The sequence below is a fragment of the Oncorhynchus clarkii genome, chromosome 11, assembly GCF_045791955.1.
Source record: "Oncorhynchus clarkii lewisi isolate Uvic-CL-2024 chromosome 11, UVic_Ocla_1.0, whole genome shotgun sequence".
Classification (NCBI taxonomy): Eukaryota; Metazoa; Chordata; class Actinopteri; order Salmoniformes; family Salmonidae; genus Oncorhynchus; species Oncorhynchus clarkii.
The window spans coordinates 14,201,728-14,224,405 of NC_092157.1; the positions used below are offsets into that span (position 1 = coordinate 14,201,728).

A 22,678-nucleotide genomic window follows, 5' to 3' on the forward strand; every position below is an offset into this window, starting at 1 on the left:
ATCCCAAAGAATGGACATGTAGCTGTTCAATGTAAAGAAATAAAAATATGTGCCAAGTGTGGAGGGGTTAAAAAAACGTAGATAAAAAATATAAAAATAAAAACATGAGCTGGCGCACACCCAGAGTAATAGTTTGTGTGGAGGTGCTGACTAACGGACAATAAACTATAAAATATCAAAATAAAGAAAGTCGCACACTCCATGTGTAATCTCCCAGCAATTTAATGGGTATTTACCAACGTTTAGGCACCACTGTGCCTTCCTCAGGGTCACTGTGCCTTCCTCAGGTTCACTGTGCAGCATTTGGTGGATGCCAGATGCAGAGAGCGGCTAGAAAGGTTCAGAGATATAAAATTAGTCATATGCATAGGGTGTAAGACAGATTGGTGGAAGTACAGTGTGGAAAGATGGAGCTTCCACAGCTGCTCCTCAACTAAGTGAACCTAATGCCGGGCTGGTGTTTTTGCTGGTCCTGGCATGGTTCCGAGGCCTGTTCAGAAATCTTGCGCCCATGAACGTGCGGTGTCAAAGGACACTTTGATAAAGACTCGGGACGTGGGAAGCAGAAATAACAGGTTGAAGGTTATTGTGGAGACTGGGGGTAACATATGTTACAGTAGAACTGGTTGTTGACATGCTGAATAATCTGAAGGGTGGAATCTTTCAGCATGAAATATATCAAGTTTAATGGGGTAGGGGGGTCATTTTATTTTAATGGTAGTACAGAATTGGGCAGATCATAATTGATCGTATATTCCAGCACAGTAGGTGGCGTCATGCACGTAGCCTAAACGTTTGTTTGCGGACCGCCATGTCGAAGAAGTAGAGCCCGAAGGCAAAGGGGTGGAGTGTAGTCTTTAGTAAATTAGAAACCATACTGACTTTGGTAACCAGAGCAGAGATCTCCAGCATTGAGGTGAGAGTGAGGAAGGAGAACGGCAAAGGACGATAGACGACTGGCAAGGATTTGCGACACATCGGATCATCAGTGATAAACCCAGAGCAAGAAGACTCGTAAGTAGCCCTAAAGATCGGAAAATTACCCACTCAACTTTTGAAAACTGACCGAGAAAAATGTGTTAAAGCCATGCCAACCTACCACCACACCGGCAGTACAAAGTGGTCGCTCGTGGATCAGTGACTAATGAACGACCTACATAAATGGGGCAATCCGTTATTTATGACCAAAGCAATTAGGATAATAATATAGTAATTGCTGCATTGATTTAGTCAAATGTATTGCTCATGACAGTTTTCTGTATGAATAGAATAGTGCACAATATTGCCGATTGATAAAGACTGCATGCCTGCGATACAAACTGCATCCGTCCTCACCAGACTGTTCTCCAGTTAGCGCTTCCTCGGCGTAGTCTAGTAAACACATCATATGCATAAGGGGCTATAAGTAATATGTGCAAAACCACTATTAAGTGCACTTGTGTCTTCACATCTTCTGGTAGCATATGGTATATATTTGCTGTGGCACATGCAGTAGTGGAACCACTGAAGACATCAAAACCATGAAATAACACATGGAATCATGTAGTAACCAAAAAAGTGTTAAACAAATCTAAATATATTTTAGATTCTTCAAAGTAGCCACCCTTTGTCTTGATAACAGCTTTGCACACTCTTGGCATTCTCTCAACCAGCTTCACTTGGAATGCTTTTCCAACTGTCTTGAAGGAGTAACCACATGCTGAGCACTTGTAGGCTGCTTTTCCTTCACTCTGTGGTCCCACTCATCCCAAACCATCTCAATTGGGTTGAGGCCAGGTCATCTGATGCAGCTCTCCATCACTCTCCTTCTTGGTCAAATAGCCCTTACACAGCCTGGAGGAGTGTTTTGGGTCATTGTCCTGTCGAAAGCAAAGCACAAACCAGATGGGATGGCGTTTAACACTTTTTTAACTACATGATTCCACACGTGTTATCACATCGTGATGTCTTCACTATTATTAAACAATGTAGAAAATAGTACAAAATAAAATAAAAATGTTGAATGTGTAGGTGTGTCCAAACTTTTGACTGGTACTGTAAATATCTCTATCTCTCCAGAAACCAGATTACTGCATCTTGAGTGAGTAGTTTTGTCCAGGATTTCAGGAGCAGCAGTTCTCTGTCCATCCTTCATTTCTTCAGGATGACAGAGACTGAAGGGAAGTTTGACTTTGCTATCGACCGTGGTGGTACTTTCACCGACGTCTTTGCCCGATTACCTGACGGCCGGGAGAGGGTCCTGAAACTGCTGTCCCACGACCCCCAGAACTACAAAGACGCTCCAACTGAGGGGATCCGCAGGGTTCTGGAGGAGGTGAGATGGAACTCTTGAGAGACGGGGAGAGGAATTAAAGGACTAAGGAATAGACAGATGAGAGAGAGGTAGTTTATGGAAAAATTAAGAGAGCAGGAAGAGTAGTTTTAGTTAAGCTGAGATCAGACATGACGTCATCAGACAAGAGGTAAACCAGTGCTTAATGTGTGATACTCTCTAACACCCCCCCCCCCCCCCCCCACTACATCCTGCTATGTTCACAGGAGACTGGGCAGGCATTTCCCAGGGAACAGCCTGTGGAGACATCCCTGATTGGCTGGATCAGGATGGGCACCACAGTGGCGACCAATGCCCTGCTGGAGAGGCAGGGAGAGCGGACTGCCCTCCTGGTCACAAAGGGGTTCAAGGATCTGTTGCATATTGGCACCCAGGCCCGGCCAAAGCTCTTCGATTTGGTTAGTGCTTCTCTATGGAATGGAGACTGGGTTGATGCTATCGCACAATAGAGTTTTCGCTTTGAGGGCGCTTTGTTTGGGGTGGTGAGGTGGGGGTCATGTCCTGCCTTGTCGGAGACTGACACTAATGTATTAATGAATGAATGAATGCTCACTTGAACAAAATATCCAATGATATTGCAACAGCTTTGTGCTGTCCGCTGCACCTTTGGGAGCAGACCCTGCCCTCTGATCATTTTTAGTTGGAGGTCCTAAGGTTTATATGTAAGTGATGACTAATACCATTTCCCAACTTTTCCTTTTCTAGGACAGCCAGCTCTTACCCAATATCAACTTCCATCATGGATAGTCAATACTGAGTTGTTTTATTAAAATTATAAAGTTGGGAGTCTAGATTATTTGCAAGTTAGAGTAACTTAACGCTCTTTGTGTGTGTGTGTGAGACAGGAGGTGGCTGTTCCAGACGTGCTGTATGAAGAGGTCATTGAGGTTGATGAGAGGGTTGTCCTTAGACAAGATGGCTGCCAGCTACCCAGGAAAGAACCCAAGCGTATTGTCACAGGTAACAGCACTACACAGGAGTAACTCAATAACATGCAGGCCTTCAGCTACACAGACTCCACCACACAGTGCATTCAGAAAGTATTCAGATCCCCTGACTTTTTCCACATTTTGTTACATTACAGCCTAATTCTAAAGTTGATGAAATAATATTTCCCCCTCAATCTACACACAATACCCCATAATGACAAAGTGAAAACAGGTTGGAATGTGAGGTTGGAATAATACTGTGAAAGGGAAGATTTAGTGTAAGATCTGTTTGAAAAGACAGCCTGAAATGTTTGCCTGTTTGGGTGAGATGTAATTGTGGCCTGCCTGGTGACATCACCTCTCTGCCAATAACAGCACAATTTCAGTTTTTCCCTCCCCACTCAAACCACTCCCAGATAGTCTTAGTAAAATTCTTTCTTGAGAAATTGTTCTATGCTAAGAAGCTATTTTTGTTTATTTTTTACTATTGAGATAAAAACAGCTGCATTGGGTCTTTTACCATTTAGTCTATTACAATACCCATTTTACAATAAACTAATTATTACACAAATTTAAACGCAGAGAGTGCAGTATTCTTGACCATATCCTGCAAGATATGGAAATTATATGGATATGTTTCCTGCTCCTACTGAGGCACAGGCAATGACTGACAGGGAGAGCTTTTTCAACATATACAATTTTCAGATGCAAATTTCCCACAGGACTATTACCTCCTGTATGTCAAGTTTATGACAGGTTTGAGTGGTAACTGCTTGGGTTAATAATTTGCATCCACACATACACATATACAGTGCCTTGCGAAAGTATTCGGCCCCCTTGAACTTTGCGACCTTTTGCCACATTTCAGGCATCAAACATAAAGATATAAAACTGTATTTTTTTGTGAAGAATCAACAACAAGTGGGACACAATCATGAAGTGGAACGACATTTATTGGATATTTCAAACTTTTTTAACAAATCAAAAACGGAAAAATTGGGCGTGCAAAATTATTCAGCCCCTTTACTTTCAGTGCAGCAAACTCTCTCCAGAAGTTCAGTGAGGATCTCTGAATGATCCAATGTTGACCTAAATGACTAATGATGATAAATACAATCCACCTGTGTGTAATCAAGTCTCCGTATAAATGCACCTGCACTGTGATAGTCTCAGAGGTCCGTTAAAAGCGCAGAGAGCATCATGAAGAACAAGGAACACACCAGGCAGGTCCGAAATACTGTTGTGAAGAAGTTTAAAGCCGGATTTGGATACAAAAAGATTTCCCAAGCTTTAAACATCCCAAGGAGCACTGTGCAAGCGATAATATTGAAATGGAAGGAGTATCAGACCACTGCAAATCTACCAAGACCTGGCCGTCCCTCTAAACTTTCAGCTCATACAAGGAGAAGACTGATCAGAGATGCAGCCAAGAGGCCCATGATCACTCTGGATGAACTGCAGAGATCTACAGCTGAGGTGGGAGACTCTGTCCATAGGACAACAATCAGTCGTATATTGCACAAATCTGGCCTTTATGGAAGAGTGGCAAGAAGAAAGCCATTTTCTTAAAGATATCCATAAAAAGTGTTGTTTAAAGTTTGCCACAAGCCACCTGGGATACACACCAAACATCTGGTCAGATTAAACCAAAATTGAACTTTTTGGCAACAATGCAAAACGTTATGTTTGGCGTAAAAGCAACACAGCTCATCACCCTGAACACACCATCCCCACTGTCAAACATGGTGGTGGCAGCATCATGGTTTGGGCCTGCTTTTCTTCAGCAGGAACAGGGAAGATGGTTCAAATTGATGGGAAGATGGATGGAGCCAAATACAGGACCATTCTGGAAGAAAACCTGATGGAGTCTGCAAAAGACCTGAGACTGGGACGGAGATTTGTCTTCCAACAAGACAATGAGCCAAAACATAAAGCAAAATCTACAATGGAATGGTTCAAAAATAAACATATCCAGGTGTTAGAATGGCCAAGTCAAAGTCCAGACCTGAATCCAATCGAGAATCTGTGGAAAGAACTGAAAACTGCTGTTCACAAATGCTGCTCCATCCAACCTCACTGAGCTCGAGCGGTTTTGCAAGGAGGAATGGGAAAACATTTCAGTCTCTCGATGTGCAAAACTGATAGAGACATACCCCAAGCGACTTACAGCTGTAATCGCAGCAAAAGGTGGCGCTACAAAGTATTAACTTAAGGGGGCTGAATAATTTTGCACGCCCAATTTTTCAGTTTTTGATTTGTTAAAAAAGTTTTAAATGTCCAATAAATGTCGTTCCACTTCATGATTGTGTCCCACTTGTTGTTGATTCTTCACAAAAAAATACAGTTTTATATATTTATGTTTGAAGCCTGAAATGTGGCAAAAGGTCGCAAAATTCAAGGGGGCCGAATACTTTCGCAAGGCACTGTACCTGTCCCTTACCTCTGCCCTGTGTCCTCCAGGCAGTACAGGGGACTCCCTGGAGGTGTGGCGTGAGCTGGACATGCAGCGTGTGGAGGACGATCTGAGAGGAGTCCTGTCCCGGGGGATCCACAGCCTGGCTGTTCTGCTGCTACACTCCTACACGTCAGTATACTTGCCAACCCAGACAGCAAGAGTTTCTCCCAGTTTACTATCTTTAAAGATTGTTGTTGTGTGTGTCTAGTGCCTGGTGTCAGATTACCTGTTTTTCTTGGTGTTAGATCACTGTAGTAGATGTGGAAGGTCATGAACAGTCAGTCTGAGAAGGGTAGAGGAAGACTGGCCCTCTTCTCCTTCACTGCGCTTTTTCTCCTGCCATCTCGAAAGTTGAGTTTCTCTCCGTTGTTATATCCATTCTGGGAGTTCTCATTTGTTGATTTACAGGGTTCCTTCTACTCCGTTTCAAACTGTAAAGTAATTTAAAGTCGCTGGATGTAAGTACATTGTAAAGGCACCTTCAGAACTGTCTGGCTTAATGCCAGGTCTGATAACCACAGAACACACAACCTTTCAACAGGAGGGAGAGCACTGAAAGGCTTTTCAAGAAAACACTGTACGAGTTAATGAGTCAACTTTGCAGTTTGCCTCACAGTACTAAACTCAGCAAAAACAGAAACGTCCTCTTACTGTCAACTGCGTTTAGTTTCAGCAAACTTAACATGTGTAAATATTTGTATGAACATAAAAAGATTCAACAGCTGAGACAGAAACTGAACAACTTCCACAGACATGTGAATAACAGAAATGGAATAATGTGTCCCTGAACAAAGGGGGGTTCAAAATCAAAAGTAACAGTCATTATCTGGTGTGGCCACCAGCTGCATTAAGTACTGCAGTGCATCTTCTCCTCATGGACTGCACCAGATTAGCCAGTTCTTGCTCTGAGATATTACCTCACTCTTCCAACAAGGCACCTGCAAGTTCCTGGACATTTCTGGGGGGAATGGCCCTAGCCCTCACCCTCCAATCCAACAGGCAATGGGATTGCGATCCGGGTTCTTCGCTGGCCATGGCAGAACACTGACATTCCTGTCTTGCAGGATATCACGCACAGAACGAGCAGTAGGGCTGGTAGCATTGTCATGCTGGAGGGTCATGTCAGGATGAGCCTGCAGGAAGGGTACCACATGAGGGAGGAGGATGTCTTCCCTGTAACGTACGGCGTTGAGATTGCCTGCAATGACAACAAGCTCAGTCCGATGATGCTGTGACACACCGCCCCAGACCATGATGGACCCTCCACCTCCAAATCAATCCCGTTCCAGAGTAAAGGCCCCGGTGTAACGATCATTCCTTCGACGATAAACGCAAATCCGACCATCACCCCTGGTGAGACAAAACCGCGACTCATCAGTGAAGAGCACTTTTTGCCAGTCCTGTCTGGTCCAGCAACAGTGGGTTTGTGCCCATAGGCGACGTTGTTGCTGGTGGTGTCTGGTGAGGACCTGCCTTACAACAAGCCCTCAGTCCAGCCTATCTCAACCTATTGTGGACAGTCTGAGCACTGATGGAGGGATTGTGCGTTCCTGGTGTATCTCGGGCAGTTGTTGTTGCTATTCTGTACCTGTCCCGCAGGTGTGATGTTCGGATGTACCGATACTGTGCAGGTGTTTTTATACGTGGTCTGCCACTGCGAGGATGATCAGCTGTCATCCTCTCCCTGTAGCGCTGTCTTAGGTGTATCACAGTACGGACATTGCAATTTATTGCCCTGGCCACATCTGCAGTCCTAAAGCCTCCTTGCAGCATGCCTAAATCACGTTCACGTAGATGAGCAGGGACCCTAGGCATCTTTCTTTTGGTGTTTTTCAGAGTCAGTAGAAAGGGCTCTTTAGTGTCCTAAGTTTTCATAACTGTGACCTTTATTGCCTACCGTCTGTAAGCTGTTAGTGTCTTAATGACCGTTCCACAGGTGCATGTTCATTAATTGTTTATGGTTCATTGAACAAGCATGGGAAACACTGTTTAAACCATTTACAATGAAGATCTGTGAAGTTATTTAGATTTTTTTCGAATGATCTTTGAAAGACAGGGTCTTGAAAAAGGTATGTTTCTTTTTTTGCTGACTTCATATGTTGGACAGGAACATAATGGAATGAATCTGATGTGAGAAGTCTCTCTCTCTGTATGTCAGGTGGTCTGCCCATGAGAAGGCTGTTGGGTCATTAGCGTGCAGGCTGGGTTTCACCCAAGTGTCCCTGTCCAGTGAGGTCATGCCCATGGTGAGGGCAGTGCCACGCGGGTACACCGTATGCGCCGATGCCTACCTCACACCTAAAATCCGCCAGTACTTGAAAGGCTTCACCTCTGGCTTCAGAGGTGGACTGGAGGTTAGTCAGTGTTTTTATAAATAAATGTGTTTTGTTATGTTAACATAATGTTGTGTAGCTGTATTTACTGAGCACTCATAGGTGTGCAGAGAGATCATACTATTGTGTAGCTTTACATTCTGTATAGCTACACAAAAAGACTGCCTCTCTCAACCTCCTGTACTCCCTCCGCCTCTCTCTCAACTGTAGGGTGTGAGTGTTCTCTTCATGCAGTCTGATGGCGGTCTCACCCCCATGGAGCAGTTCTGTGGGTCCCGGGCTGTGCTGTCTGGGCCCGCGGGGGGGGTGGTGGGCTACGCCATCACCTCCTACAGCCAGACAGAGAACAAGCCCGTCATTGGGTTCGACATGGGGGGTGAGGAGGAGCACAGGATGTAGTGGGGGGGGCACAATGGAAAAGAAGGAAACGGCTAAAGGGGTGGAGGGGCCATATGCAGCCTATATAGCATGAGGACAGGGGAAGAGGGTAAAGGCGTCAGCATGCTTCTGTTCAGTTGGTGGCTAGCTGAAGTTGTCTAGATGAACTGAACGAGTGTACTCGCATAATCCCTTAAAAGACCTTCGCATGAAAAATTAGAAAAAAGCACAAATACTACTGTTTGTCCATTTTGAGACTCTGTAGCCAGTATACACTTCCTAGCAAAGAGTCAGAATTATTCGAAGATGACTCACAAAATCGTGATAAATTTTGACCTTTTTGCCGAGGATCTTAGTCGCGCATTTTTACAACTAAAATGTTTGTTGCAGTATTTCTGAATGAAAACATTTGCATGAAAATGAGTTGAATGACAACAAAGACTTTATTGAAGAATCCCTACTGTTGACCAATCATCAACAGATAGGTAGTCAAAGTCTATCATAGGTAGTCAAAGTCTATCTCAATGGTTGAACTCCACTATCACTCAAGCTTTGTAAGGCTCTGGTTAATGAAGAACTAGACAAAGTCCCAGTCTGCAATAGATCAGTCCTTTATTCAGAGAGCACTCTGTCTTCAAAATGAGAACAGAATCTTTTTGTAGCACACACACACAAATGAACTCACATCAGTAGAATCTCCACCTCTCTTTAGGTGGGCTGTATTTTTCCAAAGTTCACATACATTGTTTATCACACTTCTGCAACGTGTTTCATCATCTTCTGCAAGCCTAGCCATTTCTAACAGTTTTTCACCTCCCTAGGGTGGGGAGGCCTCTTTCCAGTTATTAATTTCACCGTTATCACAAGTCGACAGTTCAGTTGTCCTTGAATGTCTCAACTATACCCTGCCCATATTGAGAAAATAGTAACACAATGGCCTAGTCTTAAAAAGTCTAGTCACACACATTATTGGATTATGACTCTAACACATTTCATACAATTATATGGTTTCAGGGTGGAATACTTTAGTCATTATCTTAAACATACAAATTCTTCTATCACTACCGACTTCGGCTTGCCTCCCGGAAAAACAATTGTGTGCCTGAACAGCTGAAAAAACCCTTACCGAAGTCCAAAACGAACGAAAACATCACAAAATGTTGTCATAATATATGCACAAACTCTTCCAAACTGTTTTGGCTGGGAAGCATGCAGGCGCCTTAAAGGGTTGCTGACTTTGAGAAGAGAGAGAGGTGTGAACTTAAGGGTTTTAAAGGAAACAATCATAGCAGGAAGCAGGAATGGTACTGATGGATGTTAGACAAAGGCTTCTTTGAAGCCCTTGATGACTAAATCTCACATTATTCACTAATACTGGGCTGAGGAAGTCCTAGCATTCCATCATTTAGGGAAACTTGGGCTCTTTTACACTGTGCCCCTAACAGCTACTCTGGGCTACTCTGTGCCCCCTTTAGGCACGTCTACAGATGTGAGTCGCTACGCGGGTCACTATGAGCACGTGTTTGAGGCCACCACGGCTGGCGTCACCCTGCAGGCCCCACAGCTAGACATCAACACCGTAGCAGCAGGCGGTGGCTCCCGCCTCTTCTTCAGGTCAGTCAGGACAACAGGTTCACACATAGTATGAATATGGACTTTCAGCATACTGTATGTTTACATAGTCTGTTGCTTGGAGGTCTGGGAAGTATAATATCTATTTTCTCGTGTTTGTGATTTATGCTCAGACTATTCTGCCATAGCTAAACCATTAACCCACAGTTACTACCTAGGAACCCATTAGACAAACATTGGATGGCAATGTATGACTTCCACAGGGAATGACTGTGTATGTGGTCGAAGTCAATCTAGTCCAGTCAGTCTACAGGGAGGGAAATGTGACATTATAGTCGTGACCCCACAAATCTACCCTCTTTGTTCCCAGGTCAGGGATGTTTGTTGTGGGTCCAGAGTCAGCTGGTGCCCATCCAGGACCAGCCTGCTACAGAAAGGGTAGGAATACTGCCCCCCACCCTGTCCCTCTCTCTGTCTCACACACATGCTCCTCTTCTTTCCTCTCCTTTTCTCTGTTGAATAGAGCTGTTACCCTTTTTCTCCCTGGTACAGATTTCTATCCTTAATCCTTTTCACATTTTAACATCTGTACGACCAAAGCTTTTTCCTCCCTGGTCCCTTTTCCCTACCCCATCTGCAGAAAGATGGTGTGGCTGGGGGGGAAGGCTTAAAAAAAGTTGGAATAACTCCCAAATTCCAACAGAAATGTGAGATTATGTAACAGCTCTGGATACAGCTCAAGTGAAGTACTGTAGTAACCTACAAAACCATTTAGTTTTCTCCTGCTACTGTTGGTATGGTATGACTCCTGATGTGGAAGTGTGCTATTTATAGCATTGCCTATATTCTGAACACTTATGGTTTGGTAATACTACAGAGAAGACATCAATCTGTGAGTTGTGGTTAAAGGCCTGATGTAATGTCCAGGTATTCCTATATGTTCTTCATAGGTGGTCCTCTGACTGTGACGGATGCCAACCTGGCTCTGGGCCGCCTGCTCCCCTCCTACTTCCCCAGGATCTTTGGTCCTGGAGAGGACGAGCCTCTGTCCAGCGAGGAAACCATGGAGCACTTCCAACAGCTCACCCGCGAGATTAACCACTTCCTCTACACCAACCAATCCCAGAGCAGCGCCAACGGAAGCGCCCATTCAAACAACAGCAGGGTCATGAGCAGCAAATCAGAGATGAGCATGGAGGAAGTTGCTATGGGTTTTATCAGAGTGGCCAACGAAGCCATGTGTCGTCCCATCAGAGCACTGACACAGGTATTGATGGGAGGGATTATATTGATGTTTTTTTTGTGTAGTATGGTGTTTCACTAGAGACATTAGTTGAAATACTTGAATTAGTCCCATTTTCACATTCAAAATAAGCAGCGGAGTTTGTTGTTAGACTACAGCAGTGGAGTTGTTTGTTAGACTACAGCAGTGCTCTGATGTTGCTGATAATTCCATGTTGAACAGAAGTTTTTGCTGCCTTTTCCAAAGACTCTCGCTCTCTCTCCCCCTATCGCTTGCTCTCTCTGTCTTTCTGTGTAGGCTAAGGGTCATGACACCTCTCAGCATGTGTTGGCATGTTTCGGTGGAGCAGGTGGGCAACATGCGTGTGCCATCGCACAAGCTTTAGGTATGAAGACCGTCTTCATTCACAAGTGAGTCCTGTTTCCTGTCTTACACATGTCTGAGTAGGGAGTCCTGTTTCCTGTCTTACACATGTCTGAGTAGGGAGTCCTGTTTCCTGTCTACACATGTCTGAGTAGGGAGTCCTGTTTCCTGTCTACACATGTCTGAGTAGGGAGTCCTGTTTCCTGTCTACACATGTCTGAGTAGGGAGTCCTGTTTCCTGTCTACACATGTCTGAGTAGGGAGTCCTGTTTCCTGTCTACACATGTCTGAGTAGGGAGTGAGTTTTGTACACAGGTGGTTGTGTATTCCAAGGAGGGACAGGTGGAGAAGGAGAAAGTGAGGGTGAGCTAGAGAGGCTGGCATGAAAATGCTAGGCTTGTGTTTGGCCAGGGAAAACGGGTGCCTAGGAGGTTGTTGGTTCCTTTCGCGATGTCATTTGACAGTTTGATTCGTTACTGTACATTTTACATTTACATTTGAGTAATTTAGCAGACGTTCTTATCCAGAGAGATTTAGGGCATTCAGCTAGGTGGGACAACCTCAGTCATAATAAGTACATTTTCCTCAATAAAGTAGCTAACAGTCAGTGCTAGTAAGGGGAAAAGTCACGTGCGAGTGAATCTTATTCAATTATTCCCAGCTATAATGGCTGCCGAAGGTGCTTTCACCTAGTGTCAGCTCTGGGCTGTGAAGACCTACACAATCAAAACATCTTTGTTTCTTTATTGTTTGTTATCTATAACTTTCTTTCACTTTGTAAATGTGTAGTAGGTTGTGTATATCTCTCTAGAAGAAAAAAAATGTAATTGAATCCCTTTTTAGATAAGGCAGCAAAATGTGAAGACTGCAAGGAGTGTGTGGACTTTCACTAGACGCTGTGTATTATAGTGTATAAGTTAGCGTTAGGTACATTTCCCTTGTCTCACCCTTAGATGAAATGAGTGCTGAGAGATTAATGCTTTTTAAAGTCAGTTCGAAGAAAAACATCCCTTTTCAATAAAATATTAAAATATATTGTGAATGATTTGATTTCTCTCTAGAGAAGCGGCATGTTGGGCTCACAAAAGACCCTAAACTAAGTAATTGAAACGACGTCGGTCAGTTAGTTGTTTAATAACAAAAAATAAATTAATTGGTTAATCGCTCAGCACTTGATTAAATAAAACTCAATCAATGTTCCTCCTTCTTCTCTTTAGGTGTTACACAAGTTTATTGAAAAATAAAATAGTACATCTCTCCATCCGTCTCTCTCCCTCCCAGGTACAGTGGTGTGTTGTCGGCCTACGGCCTGGCGCTGGCTGATGTGGTGGAGGAGGTCCAAGAGCCATGCTCTCTGCAGTACAACCCTCGCTCCTTCTCTGAGCTGGACCACAGGGTGGAGCAGCTGACCCAGCGTTGTACAGAGACCCTGAGAGACCGCGGCTTCAGCAGGTCACACATGAGCACTCACACACACACACCCTCGTTTCAATCGTCTGGGTTCTATAATGAAGAAATATGGCCCGAGGAAGTGTGGTATATGGCCATTATACCACGGTTAAGGGCTGTTCTTATGCACGACGCTATGCAGAGTGCCTTGATACAGCCTTTAGCCGTGGTATATTGGCCATATACCACAAACCCCTGAGATGCCTTATTGCTATTATAAACTGGTTACCAACATAATTAAAACAGTGAAAAGTCATTTTGGGTCATAACGGTGGTATACAGTCTGATATACCACAGCTTTAAGCCAATCAGCATTCAGGGCTCAAACCACCGGTTATAATTAAGAAGGAACCAATGCCTTCTTGTCTCTCTTTCTCTCTCAGCTCTCAGATAACCACTGAGGTTTTCCTCCACCTGCGTTACGAGAAAACAGACTGTGCTCTTATGGTGACAGCCACAGGTTACCCCGGCAACTCTCGGTCTTGTAAGTCAGGGGACTTCCGTAGTGCCTTCACTAAGCGGTGAGCACATGAACCTTTCCCCTCACTCCTTAATGTTCCTTCATGATAACAACCAATGATCTTACATCTACAACCATCTCACGGAGCCCTCTTGTTCCCTCTCTACCCCTCCCTCCCTCTCTACCCCTCCCTCCCTCTCTCCCCCTCTCTCCTTCCCAGCTACCTGCAGGAGTTTGGCTTCACCATCCCAGACCGGCCAATCATGGTGGATGACATCAGAGTCAGGGGCTCTGGGAAGTCCGGAATCAAATCTGTGACCAACACCAAGATGGGATCTGGAATTCTCAAAGCCACTACGGTAAAGAGATTAGTATTTGGAGGGTCACAAATCATCACAAGCACGGTTTCCTTACTGTACATCTCAAAGTAATGTCACTTTTTTCACCTGTGTTTACGGGGCTGTGAATACAGTCTCCCTTTATGTGAGTAACAAGTAATATTACTGTATATTTAATGTATGGCTCCATCCTGGGAACCTCACAAATATATCCTCATTTCCATCCCTAAGATAACCAAGTGTTACTTTGAGGATGGTTACCTGGATACAAGTGTTTACCTGTGGGAGGAGTTGCCATGTGACCACAATATCCCCGGTCCAGCCATCATCATAGACAAGAACAGGTGTGTATTTGTCATGCTGTATCACTTAAGTGTCAGGAAGGGAGAAGGGACAAGGCTACCTTGGAGTATTTACAAATAATGACATTGCAAATACTAAATTCAGATTAGTTTTCAAGCCTAAAATAGCCACTGAATTACACCCGTTGGGTTAGATTATGCTGGCATTCATTCTATTCTGGTGGTTCTCAATCCTGGTCCTGGGGACCTAAACGGGTGACCGTTTGTTTTTGCCCTGGGCTCTACACACCTGATCATCAACTCTTCATCAGGCTTTGATGATTTGAATCAGGGATGTAGTGCTAGAGCAAAAACATATTTTGTTTGCCCCTTTGGGTCCTCAGGACCAGGATTGAGAACCACTGCTATAGACCAGAGTAATGTCCTCTGTAAGTACTGTTTTAGACGCTGTCATTGGGTTGTTTCCTCCCAGCACCATCCTGGTGGAGCCCAGCTGTGTGGCCCATCTGACAGAGGGGGGTGATGTGTGCATCGCCGTGGGCTCCGACCCACACTGCCTCCTGGGAACTGAACTCAACACTGTGCAGCTGTCCATCTTCTCCCATCGCTTCATGAGCATCGCAGGTCCGTTAGTACCCAGGGAGGAGGGACCGAGGGAGGGGGATGGGAAAGATGAAGAGGATAATATGAAAACGGATAGAGGATATCCGGTGGATAGCTGAGAGGGAAATGGATAGGAGTCGAGGATGCAGAAGAATGAGGGTTAGAGAGTGTCAAGCTTGTCATGGAGAAAATCATTGCCATTTACAGTTGAAGTCGGAAGTTTATACACCTTAGCCAAATACATTTAAACTCAGTTTGTCACAATTCCTGACATTTAATCCAAGTAACAATTCCCTGTCTTAGGTCAGTTAGGATCACCACTTTATTTTAAGAATGTGAAATGTCAGAATAATAGTAGAGTGATTTATTTCAGCTTTTATTTCTTTCATCACATTCTCAGTGGGTCATAAGTTTACATACACTCAATTAGTATTTGGTAGCATTGCCTTTAAATTGTTTAACTTGGGTCAAACGTTTCGGGGAGCCTTCCACAAGCTTCCCACAATAAGTTGGGTGAATTTTGGCCCATTTCTTCTGACAGAGCTGGTGTAACTGAGTCAGGTTTGTAGGCCTCCTTGCTCGCACACGCGTTTTCAGTTCTGCCCACAACTTTTCTATAGGATTGAGGTCAGGGCTTTGTGATGGCCACTCCAATACCTTGACTTTGTTGTCCTTAAGCCATTTTGCCACAACTTTGGAAGTATGCTTGGGGTCATTGTCCATTTGGTAGACCCATTTGCGACCAAGCTTTAACTTCCTGACTGATGTCTTGAGATGTTGCTTCAGTATATCCACGTAATTTTCCATCTTCATGATGCCATCTATTTTGTGAAGTGCAGCAGTCCCTCCAGCAGCAAAGCACCCCCACAACATGATGCTGCCACCCCCGTGCTTCACGGTTGGGATGGTGTTCTTCGGCTTGCAAGCCTTCCCTTTTTCCTCCAAACATAACAATGGTCATTATGACCAAACAGTTCTATTTTTGTTTCATCAGACCAGAGGAAATTTCTCCAAAAAGTATTTGTCCCCATGTGCAGTTGCAAACCGTAGTCTGCCTTTTTTATGGCGTTTTGGAGCAGCGGCTTCTTCCTTGCTGAGCAACCTTTCAGGTTATGTCAATATAGGACTCGTTTTACTGTGGATATAGATACTTTTGTACCTGTTTCCTCCAGCATCTTCACAAGGTCCTTTGCTGTTATTCTGGGATTGATTTGCACTTTTCGCACCAAAGTCTCTAGGAGACAGAACGCGTCTCCTTCCTGAGCGGTATAACGGCTGCGTGGTCCCATGGCATTTATACTTGCGTACTATTGTTTGTACAGTCGTGGCCAAAGGTTTTGAGAATGACACAAATATTAATTTCCACAAAGTTTGCTGCCTCGGTGTCTTTAGATATTTTTGTCAGATGTTACTATGGAATACTGAAGTAAAATTATAAGCATTTCATAAGTGTCAAAGGCTTTTATTGACAATTACATGAAGTTGATGCAAAGAGTCAATATCTGCAGTTTTGACCCTTCTTTTTCAAGACTTCTGCAATCCGCCCTGGCAGGCTGTCAATTAACTTCTGGGCCACATCCTGACTGATGGCAGCCCATTCTTGCATAATCAATGCTTGGAGTTTGTCAGAATTTTTGAGTTTTGTTTGTCTACCCGCCTCCTGAGGATTGATCACAAGTTCTCAATGGGATTGAGGTCTGGGGAGTTTCCTGGCTTGGAACCATAAATATTGATGTTTTGTTCCCCGAGCCACTTAGTTATCACTTTTGCCTTATGTCAAGGTGCTCCATCATGCTGGAAAAGGTGTTGTTCGTCACCAAACTGTTCCTGGATGGTTGGGAGAAGTTGCTCTCGGAGAATGTGTTGGTACCATTCTTTATTCATGGCTGTGTTCTTAGGCAACATTGTGAGTGAGCCCACTCCCTTGGCTGAGAAGCAACCCCACACATGAATGGTCTCAGAATGCTTTACTGTTGGCATGACACAGGACTGATGGTAGCGCTCACCTTGTCTTCTCCGGACAAGCTTTTTTCCAGATGCCCCAAACAATCAGAAAGGGAATTCATCATTTATCAGATGATCCGATAAATGGTTGATTTAGGTGCAGTCTTACTGGCAGCAATATCCTTGCCTGTGAAGCCCTTTTTGTGCAAAGCAATGATGACGACACGTGTTTCCTTGCAGGTAACCTTGGTTGACAGACGAAGAACAATGATTCCAAGCACCACCCTCCTTTTTGAAGATTCCAGTCTGTTATTCGAACTCAATCAGCATGACAGAGTGATCTCCAGCCTTGTCCTCGGCAACACACACCTTTGTTAGCGAGAGAATCACTGACATGATGTCAGCTGGTCCTTTTGTGGCAGGGCTGAAATGCAGTGGAAATATTTTGATTTCTTTTGATTTCCCATGATGTCAAGCAAAGAGGCACTGAGTTTGAAGGTAGGCCTTGAAATACATATACAGGTACACCTCCAAGCTTCTAAATCCATGACATCATTTTCTGTCATTTTCCAAGCTGTTTAAAGGCACAGTCAACTTAGTGTATGTAAACTTCTGACCCACTAGAATTGTGATACAGTGAATTATAAGTGAAATAATCTGTCTGTAAACAATTGTTGGAACATTTCTTGTCATGCACAAAGTAGATGTCCTAACCGACTTGCCAGAACTATAGTTTGTTAACAAGAAATTTGTGGAGTGGTTGATAAATGGGTTTTAATGACCTAAGTGTATGTAAACTTCCAACTTCAACTGTACCATTGCCATTTAAGTAACAGAAAGATAACTAACTGAAAACAGCAAACCACCACTGTAAGTTTTCCCTGAAATCTCCATTAAATGCCCCATCGTCTCATGCATCTACAGAACAGATGGGCAGAGTGCTCCAGAGAACCTCCATCTCCACCAACATCAAGGAGCGTCTGGACTTTTCCTGCGCTGTGTTTGGTCCTGACGGAGGCCTGGTGTCCAACGCACCACACATCCCTGTTCACCTGGGAGCCATGCAGGAGACCGTCCAGTACCAGGTCTGGACGATCACTGCAAGCAGGACAATTCACTGCTTTAACAATCTATTCAAACATGACAATTCACTGCTTTAACAATCTATTCAAAGTCTGCAAAACATACTAAGCAAGTATTTGGGGAATTGGAGACATTCTCACACTAAGCCAGGAAGAGTATATTGTCATGTCTCTCTGTCCCGTTTTCCTTATTTCTATCCTTGTCATCTACAGATCAAATCCATAGGGAGCATCATTAAAGAGGGTGATGTGATTCTGAGTAACCATCCATGTGCAGGAGGCAGTCACCTCCCTGACCTCACTGTCATCACACCGGTGAGTTTCACTGATAATAGTCCCTAGAAACATGAGGTGGAGTCGGGGGCCTGGAGCCCGGTTTGTGGGGGCCTAGAGCCCCTTATCACTATATATCGCGCTCTCTGTCCCTCTCAGGTGTTCAGGAGTGGTGTGAGTGGGCCAGTGTTCTTTGTGGCCAGTAGGGGGCACCATGCAGACATCGGGGGGATTACCCCGGGCTCCATGCCCCCCCACTCCACCTCCCTGCAGCAGGAGGGTGCTGTCTTCACCTCCTTCAAACTGGTCACTGCTGGAGTCTTCCAGGAGGAGGGTGAGGAAATTCTACAGAGAGGAACCCTTATGAAAGGGAGAGCCAATATGTTGTAATATCTGCTTGGCACCATTGAGATAGAGTGTGTTGTTATCAGTTGGCTGTATAATGTGTTGTAGCCAGGAGATGTTGGTAGCAGTGGCTTTCACTGTAAAGCTATAGTCACAATAGGATATGTTGAGATTCACTAAACACACCATGAGACTTGTCTGACTCGCTTAAATCCTAGGAATTCAAAGCACTCCAGGAATCTGTTTTGAAATAACGTTTCCATGGCATTGTACTGATCTTTCTCTCTCTCTCTCTCTCTCTCTCTCTCTCTCTCTCTCTCTCTCTCTCTCTCTCTCTCTCTCTCTCTCTCTCTCTCTCTCTCTCTCTCTTTATTTATTTCTCCTCCTTTGTCAGCTGTAACGGAAGCTCTCATGGCTCCGGCTCAGTACCCAGACTGCTCTGGGACTCGCAATCTCCATGACAACCTGTCAGACCTGCGAGCTCAAGTGGCAGCCAATCAGCGAGGGAGCACGCTGGTGGGGGAGTTGATTGACAGCTATGGGCTGGCTGTGGTGCAGGCCTACATGGGGTACATCCAGGTGAGAGGACGCCACTGTGAGATGCTTCTTTCAGTTGGGCTGTATTGTATTAGCTTTATTTGGATTCTAAGGTCATATCACATTATAAATGGAGTGGTCAGCATTCCTGTTCAGGTGTGTGTGTGTGTGTGTGTGTGTGTGTGTGTGTGATTCCAGACCAATGCAGAGCTGGCGGTGAGAGACATGTTGAAAGAGTTTGCCCGTTGCCGGCAGAAACAGACGGGCTCCTTGGAGGTGGAGGCAGAGGACTTCATGGACGATGGAACACCAATCAGATTGCGGGTCCAGATTAATGAGAACGAGGTGGGTGGAGATCTAATACTACCCATCTAGCATGGCTGGGGCGCCAGATCTGTTTGTACTGGAGCAAACTCCTCTTGCTCTTTCGTGTTTGTCAGGCCTACGAATACGAGAGAAATGTTGGTTGAAATAGACAGATCTGGCAACCAGTGTGCTACCCACCATCAAGACTGGGCAAAAACTACTGTTAATGTTAATCAACATTACTGCTCTTTTCTCGATCCCTCTCTCTCGTTCTCTCGTTCTCTCTCTCTCATTCTCTTTATCCCTCGTTCTCTATCCCTTGATCCCTCTCTCTCTCTCTCTCTCTCTCTCTCTCTCTCTCGTTCTCTCTATCCCTGTATCTCGCTATCGTCCCTCCCAGGGCAGTGCAGTGTTTGACTTCACAGGGACGGGGACAGAGGTGTGGGGGAACTGCAACGCCCCTCGTGCCATCACCTTCTCTGCCCTCATCTACTGCCTGCGCTGCATGGTGGGCCAAGACATCCCCCTCAACCAGGTCAGACACCGTTCACATTCTCAATCTACCACAGAACAAAGTCAGTAATGGGAAACATATGCTAGGACCTCTGGTGGGGGATCATGGATACTGCAACATTGAAGTTTGGGCTCAGTATACCAACAGCTCTAGGTTTCTTTTGTATGGAAGAGTTGTCCTTTAGGTGATATGATCACTTCTAATTACATGTCTGCACTGAATGCAGAATGTGGCAACATAATATTATTAATATTATGAAATGTGAAACAGTGTCTCTATATGGAGAATGTATTAATTAAACCACTGTCTCTCAGGGCTGTCTCACTCCAATCAAGGTCATCATTCCCAGCGGCTCCATTCTTCAGCCTTCCCAGAATGCCGCTGTGGTGGGGGGGAATGTGCTGACGTCACAGCGGGTGGTTGATGTCATCTTCCGTGCCTTCGAGGTCTGCGCTGCCTCACAGGTAGGAGAGAGAGCTGCTACTGGAGAGTCCTACTACTGGAGAGTCCTACTACTGGAGAGTCCTGCTACTGGAGAGTCCTGCTACAGTTCCAGATGGAGCAATAGTCTTGATGTTTGAGTGTTACCAGCCCTCCCTCTCTCGTTTCTTCTCTCTCACTCACTCAGGGCTGCATGAACAATGTGACTTTCGGTAGCGAGGGGAGCGGTTACTACGAGACGGTGGCCGGGGGAGCAGGTGCTGGTCCAGGCTGGACTGGGCGGAGTGGTGTCCACAGTCACATGACTAACACACGTATCACCGACCCAGAGATTCTGGAGAAGAGGTGGGTGGAGGATTTATAATAGAGGCTTTAACCTTCTACAGTGAGAAAGGCAATGCCTTAACATTCAGTTCCATTGTAGTTGTCTTTAACCTAGTTGGCTAGCAATCATTTCTTCTGTCCTGTTGATCTGATTCTCAGGTACCCTGTGGTTCTGGAGCACTTCTCCCTGCGGCCCGGCTCGGGGGGTGCAGGGGAGTACCGTGGGGGCGACGGGGTGATCCGGAAGCTCCTGTTCAGGAATAAGGTGGTCCTGTCAGTTCTGACAGAGAGGCGCTCCACCCGACCCTATGGTCTCCATGGTAATCTCTCACCTATGACCTCTCCAATGACCTTATTTAGTATGATAATGTCTGTGTAGTTTTGATTGAGTAGCTAGCTGTGTTGTTTTGTACCGCCATGTCTTCTAGTCATAACATCTTCTATGGTTTGTTGTATTCTGTTCTCTCTCTTAGGGGGTGACTGTGGGGCATCAGGCCTGAACCAGCTCCACAGAGCAGATGGAAGGGTTCTCAACCTGGGGGCCAAGACCACTGTGAGCCTGGAACCTGGGGTGAGACTAGACTGTCATGGCTGTCGGAGTTTGTCTGTGTGGCACATCTGTACTGCCCTGTTGGTGTGGTGTACTGCCCACTATGGGCCTGTTAGTGTTCTTGCATTGTACTCGTCTTGTCTTTTGTTCTGCGTATGTGTGTTGATTACCAAACTGTCCATCTGTGTGTTTCTGTGTTGCAGGATATGTTTTGCCTGTACACACCTGGTGGAGGTGGATATGGTGAGGAGGACAAGCAAACAGCTGGGGATGGAAGACTCCTTAAAAAGCGCAGGCGCTTCAATGACAACTTCTCTGAGAGGGGCAGTGTGTTTGAGTATCGCATGGCACAGGAGGGTGTATGAGGACAGGCGACAGGCCAGGGCTGGAGGGGAGAGACCTAGAAACACAGTTCCACTAAGATGAGATGTGCTGAGAAACTCCGCCAAAGATGGAGACAACAATGAAGGCTGGAGAGAGCATTAAATGCTAATGCATTCATGTCCCGTTTTTAGGCCTTGAGCAATGCCTTTTTTTTCATGTCTGTTGTCAACAACCCATACTACGGTGTTAAATGATGCTAGTGGTATGTCCTTTACAGTACTTTTGAGTTTGCACAGAGACAAACATGGAAATTGTTTCACCGGTAGGGGAGTTAATCCTCTGAAGACAGTAAACCTTTAGCCCTAGATTCATTCAGGTCAAGGGTTAACCTGTGTCAACAGTATCGTTTGTTGTATTTTCCTTTAAGCTTAGGCAGTGTGTTAAAGCTATCTGTAGACATCTAGTCTACTGCCTCTCACCACAACTGATTAGAAACAGGATGTAAAAGCAACACTAGATTATACAGTTGTATGGCTTCAAGGGTGTTAACTAACTAGACTTGAAACATTACCCTTCAAATCTGTTGATGTAACGAAGACTAGCCGACCTTTGGATCAGATGGATACAGTAAATCGCTGCATTGGATTTGTTCTGTGTGGAACTTTGACTTTCATTCCATTATTATACAACTAGTTTGGAGATGGATACATGCAGTTGTGAGATACCAATTCAATACATTTGAAAGCTTGCCATTTATTTATTGAAAAATGACGCCATTTAAAACATTCAGGGGGTTTTACAGTAGCAGTTCGAGCACAGCCCTGACAACAGGGAGCATCTCAATTGCATACTCTCCTTCTCAAAACTCATTGCTCATCCAATGGGTTGAGGCAGCAAGGAGTATGCAATTGAGTCTCCCAGAGAACCAAGGAAAGTAGTTATCAAAATTCACACACACACACACGCCAAAATGACTGACCCCTATAGTTTGCTGTTCTTGCACTGCCACCCTGTGTTCAGAGCAGCACATGACAGATGTTAAACAAAATAACCTGTGTCATGACGGGTCCGTGAGCTATGGGAATGAGTACAATGATTGCGCTCACAGGCCTCAGTTACAACACTAACCCCTGTGTCATGACGGGTCCGTGAGCTATGGGAATGAGTACAATGATTGCGCTCACAGGCCTCAGTTACAACACTAACCCCTGTGTCATGACGGGTCCGTGAGCTATGGGAATGAGTACAATGATTGCGCTCACAGGCCTCAGTTACAACACT

The 22,678-nt window shown here is 45.0% G+C and overlaps 1 protein-coding gene across 1 annotated transcript; it reads left to right on the forward strand.

Annotated features, from left to right (window-relative positions):
* The first annotated feature begins 824 nt into the window (after positions 1–824).
* Positions 825–22,042, forward strand: LOC139420234 (5-oxoprolinase, ATP-hydrolysing). The gene is made up of 27 exons (XM_071170090.1): positions 825–1,014; positions 2,059–2,314; positions 2,539–2,730; positions 3,178–3,292; positions 5,722–5,845; positions 7,875–8,070; positions 8,260–8,425; positions 9,903–10,041; positions 10,370–10,437; positions 10,950–11,266; positions 11,540–11,652; positions 12,887–13,057; positions 13,438–13,575; positions 13,735–13,873; positions 14,084–14,196; positions 14,627–14,778; positions 17,626–17,786; positions 17,997–18,098; positions 18,216–18,390; positions 18,796–18,980; positions 19,137–19,283; positions 19,645–19,779; positions 20,073–20,222; positions 20,387–20,544; positions 20,683–20,843; positions 20,997–21,094; positions 21,277–22,042. The coding sequence occupies exons 2-27, from the start codon at positions 2,144–2,146 to the stop codon at positions 21,436–21,438; spliced, it is 3,948 nt and encodes a 1,315-aa protein (XP_071026191.1). The 5' UTR covers positions 825–1,014; positions 2,059–2,143; the 3' UTR covers positions 21,439–22,042.
* The last annotated feature ends 636 nt before the right edge of the window (positions 22,043–22,678 follow it).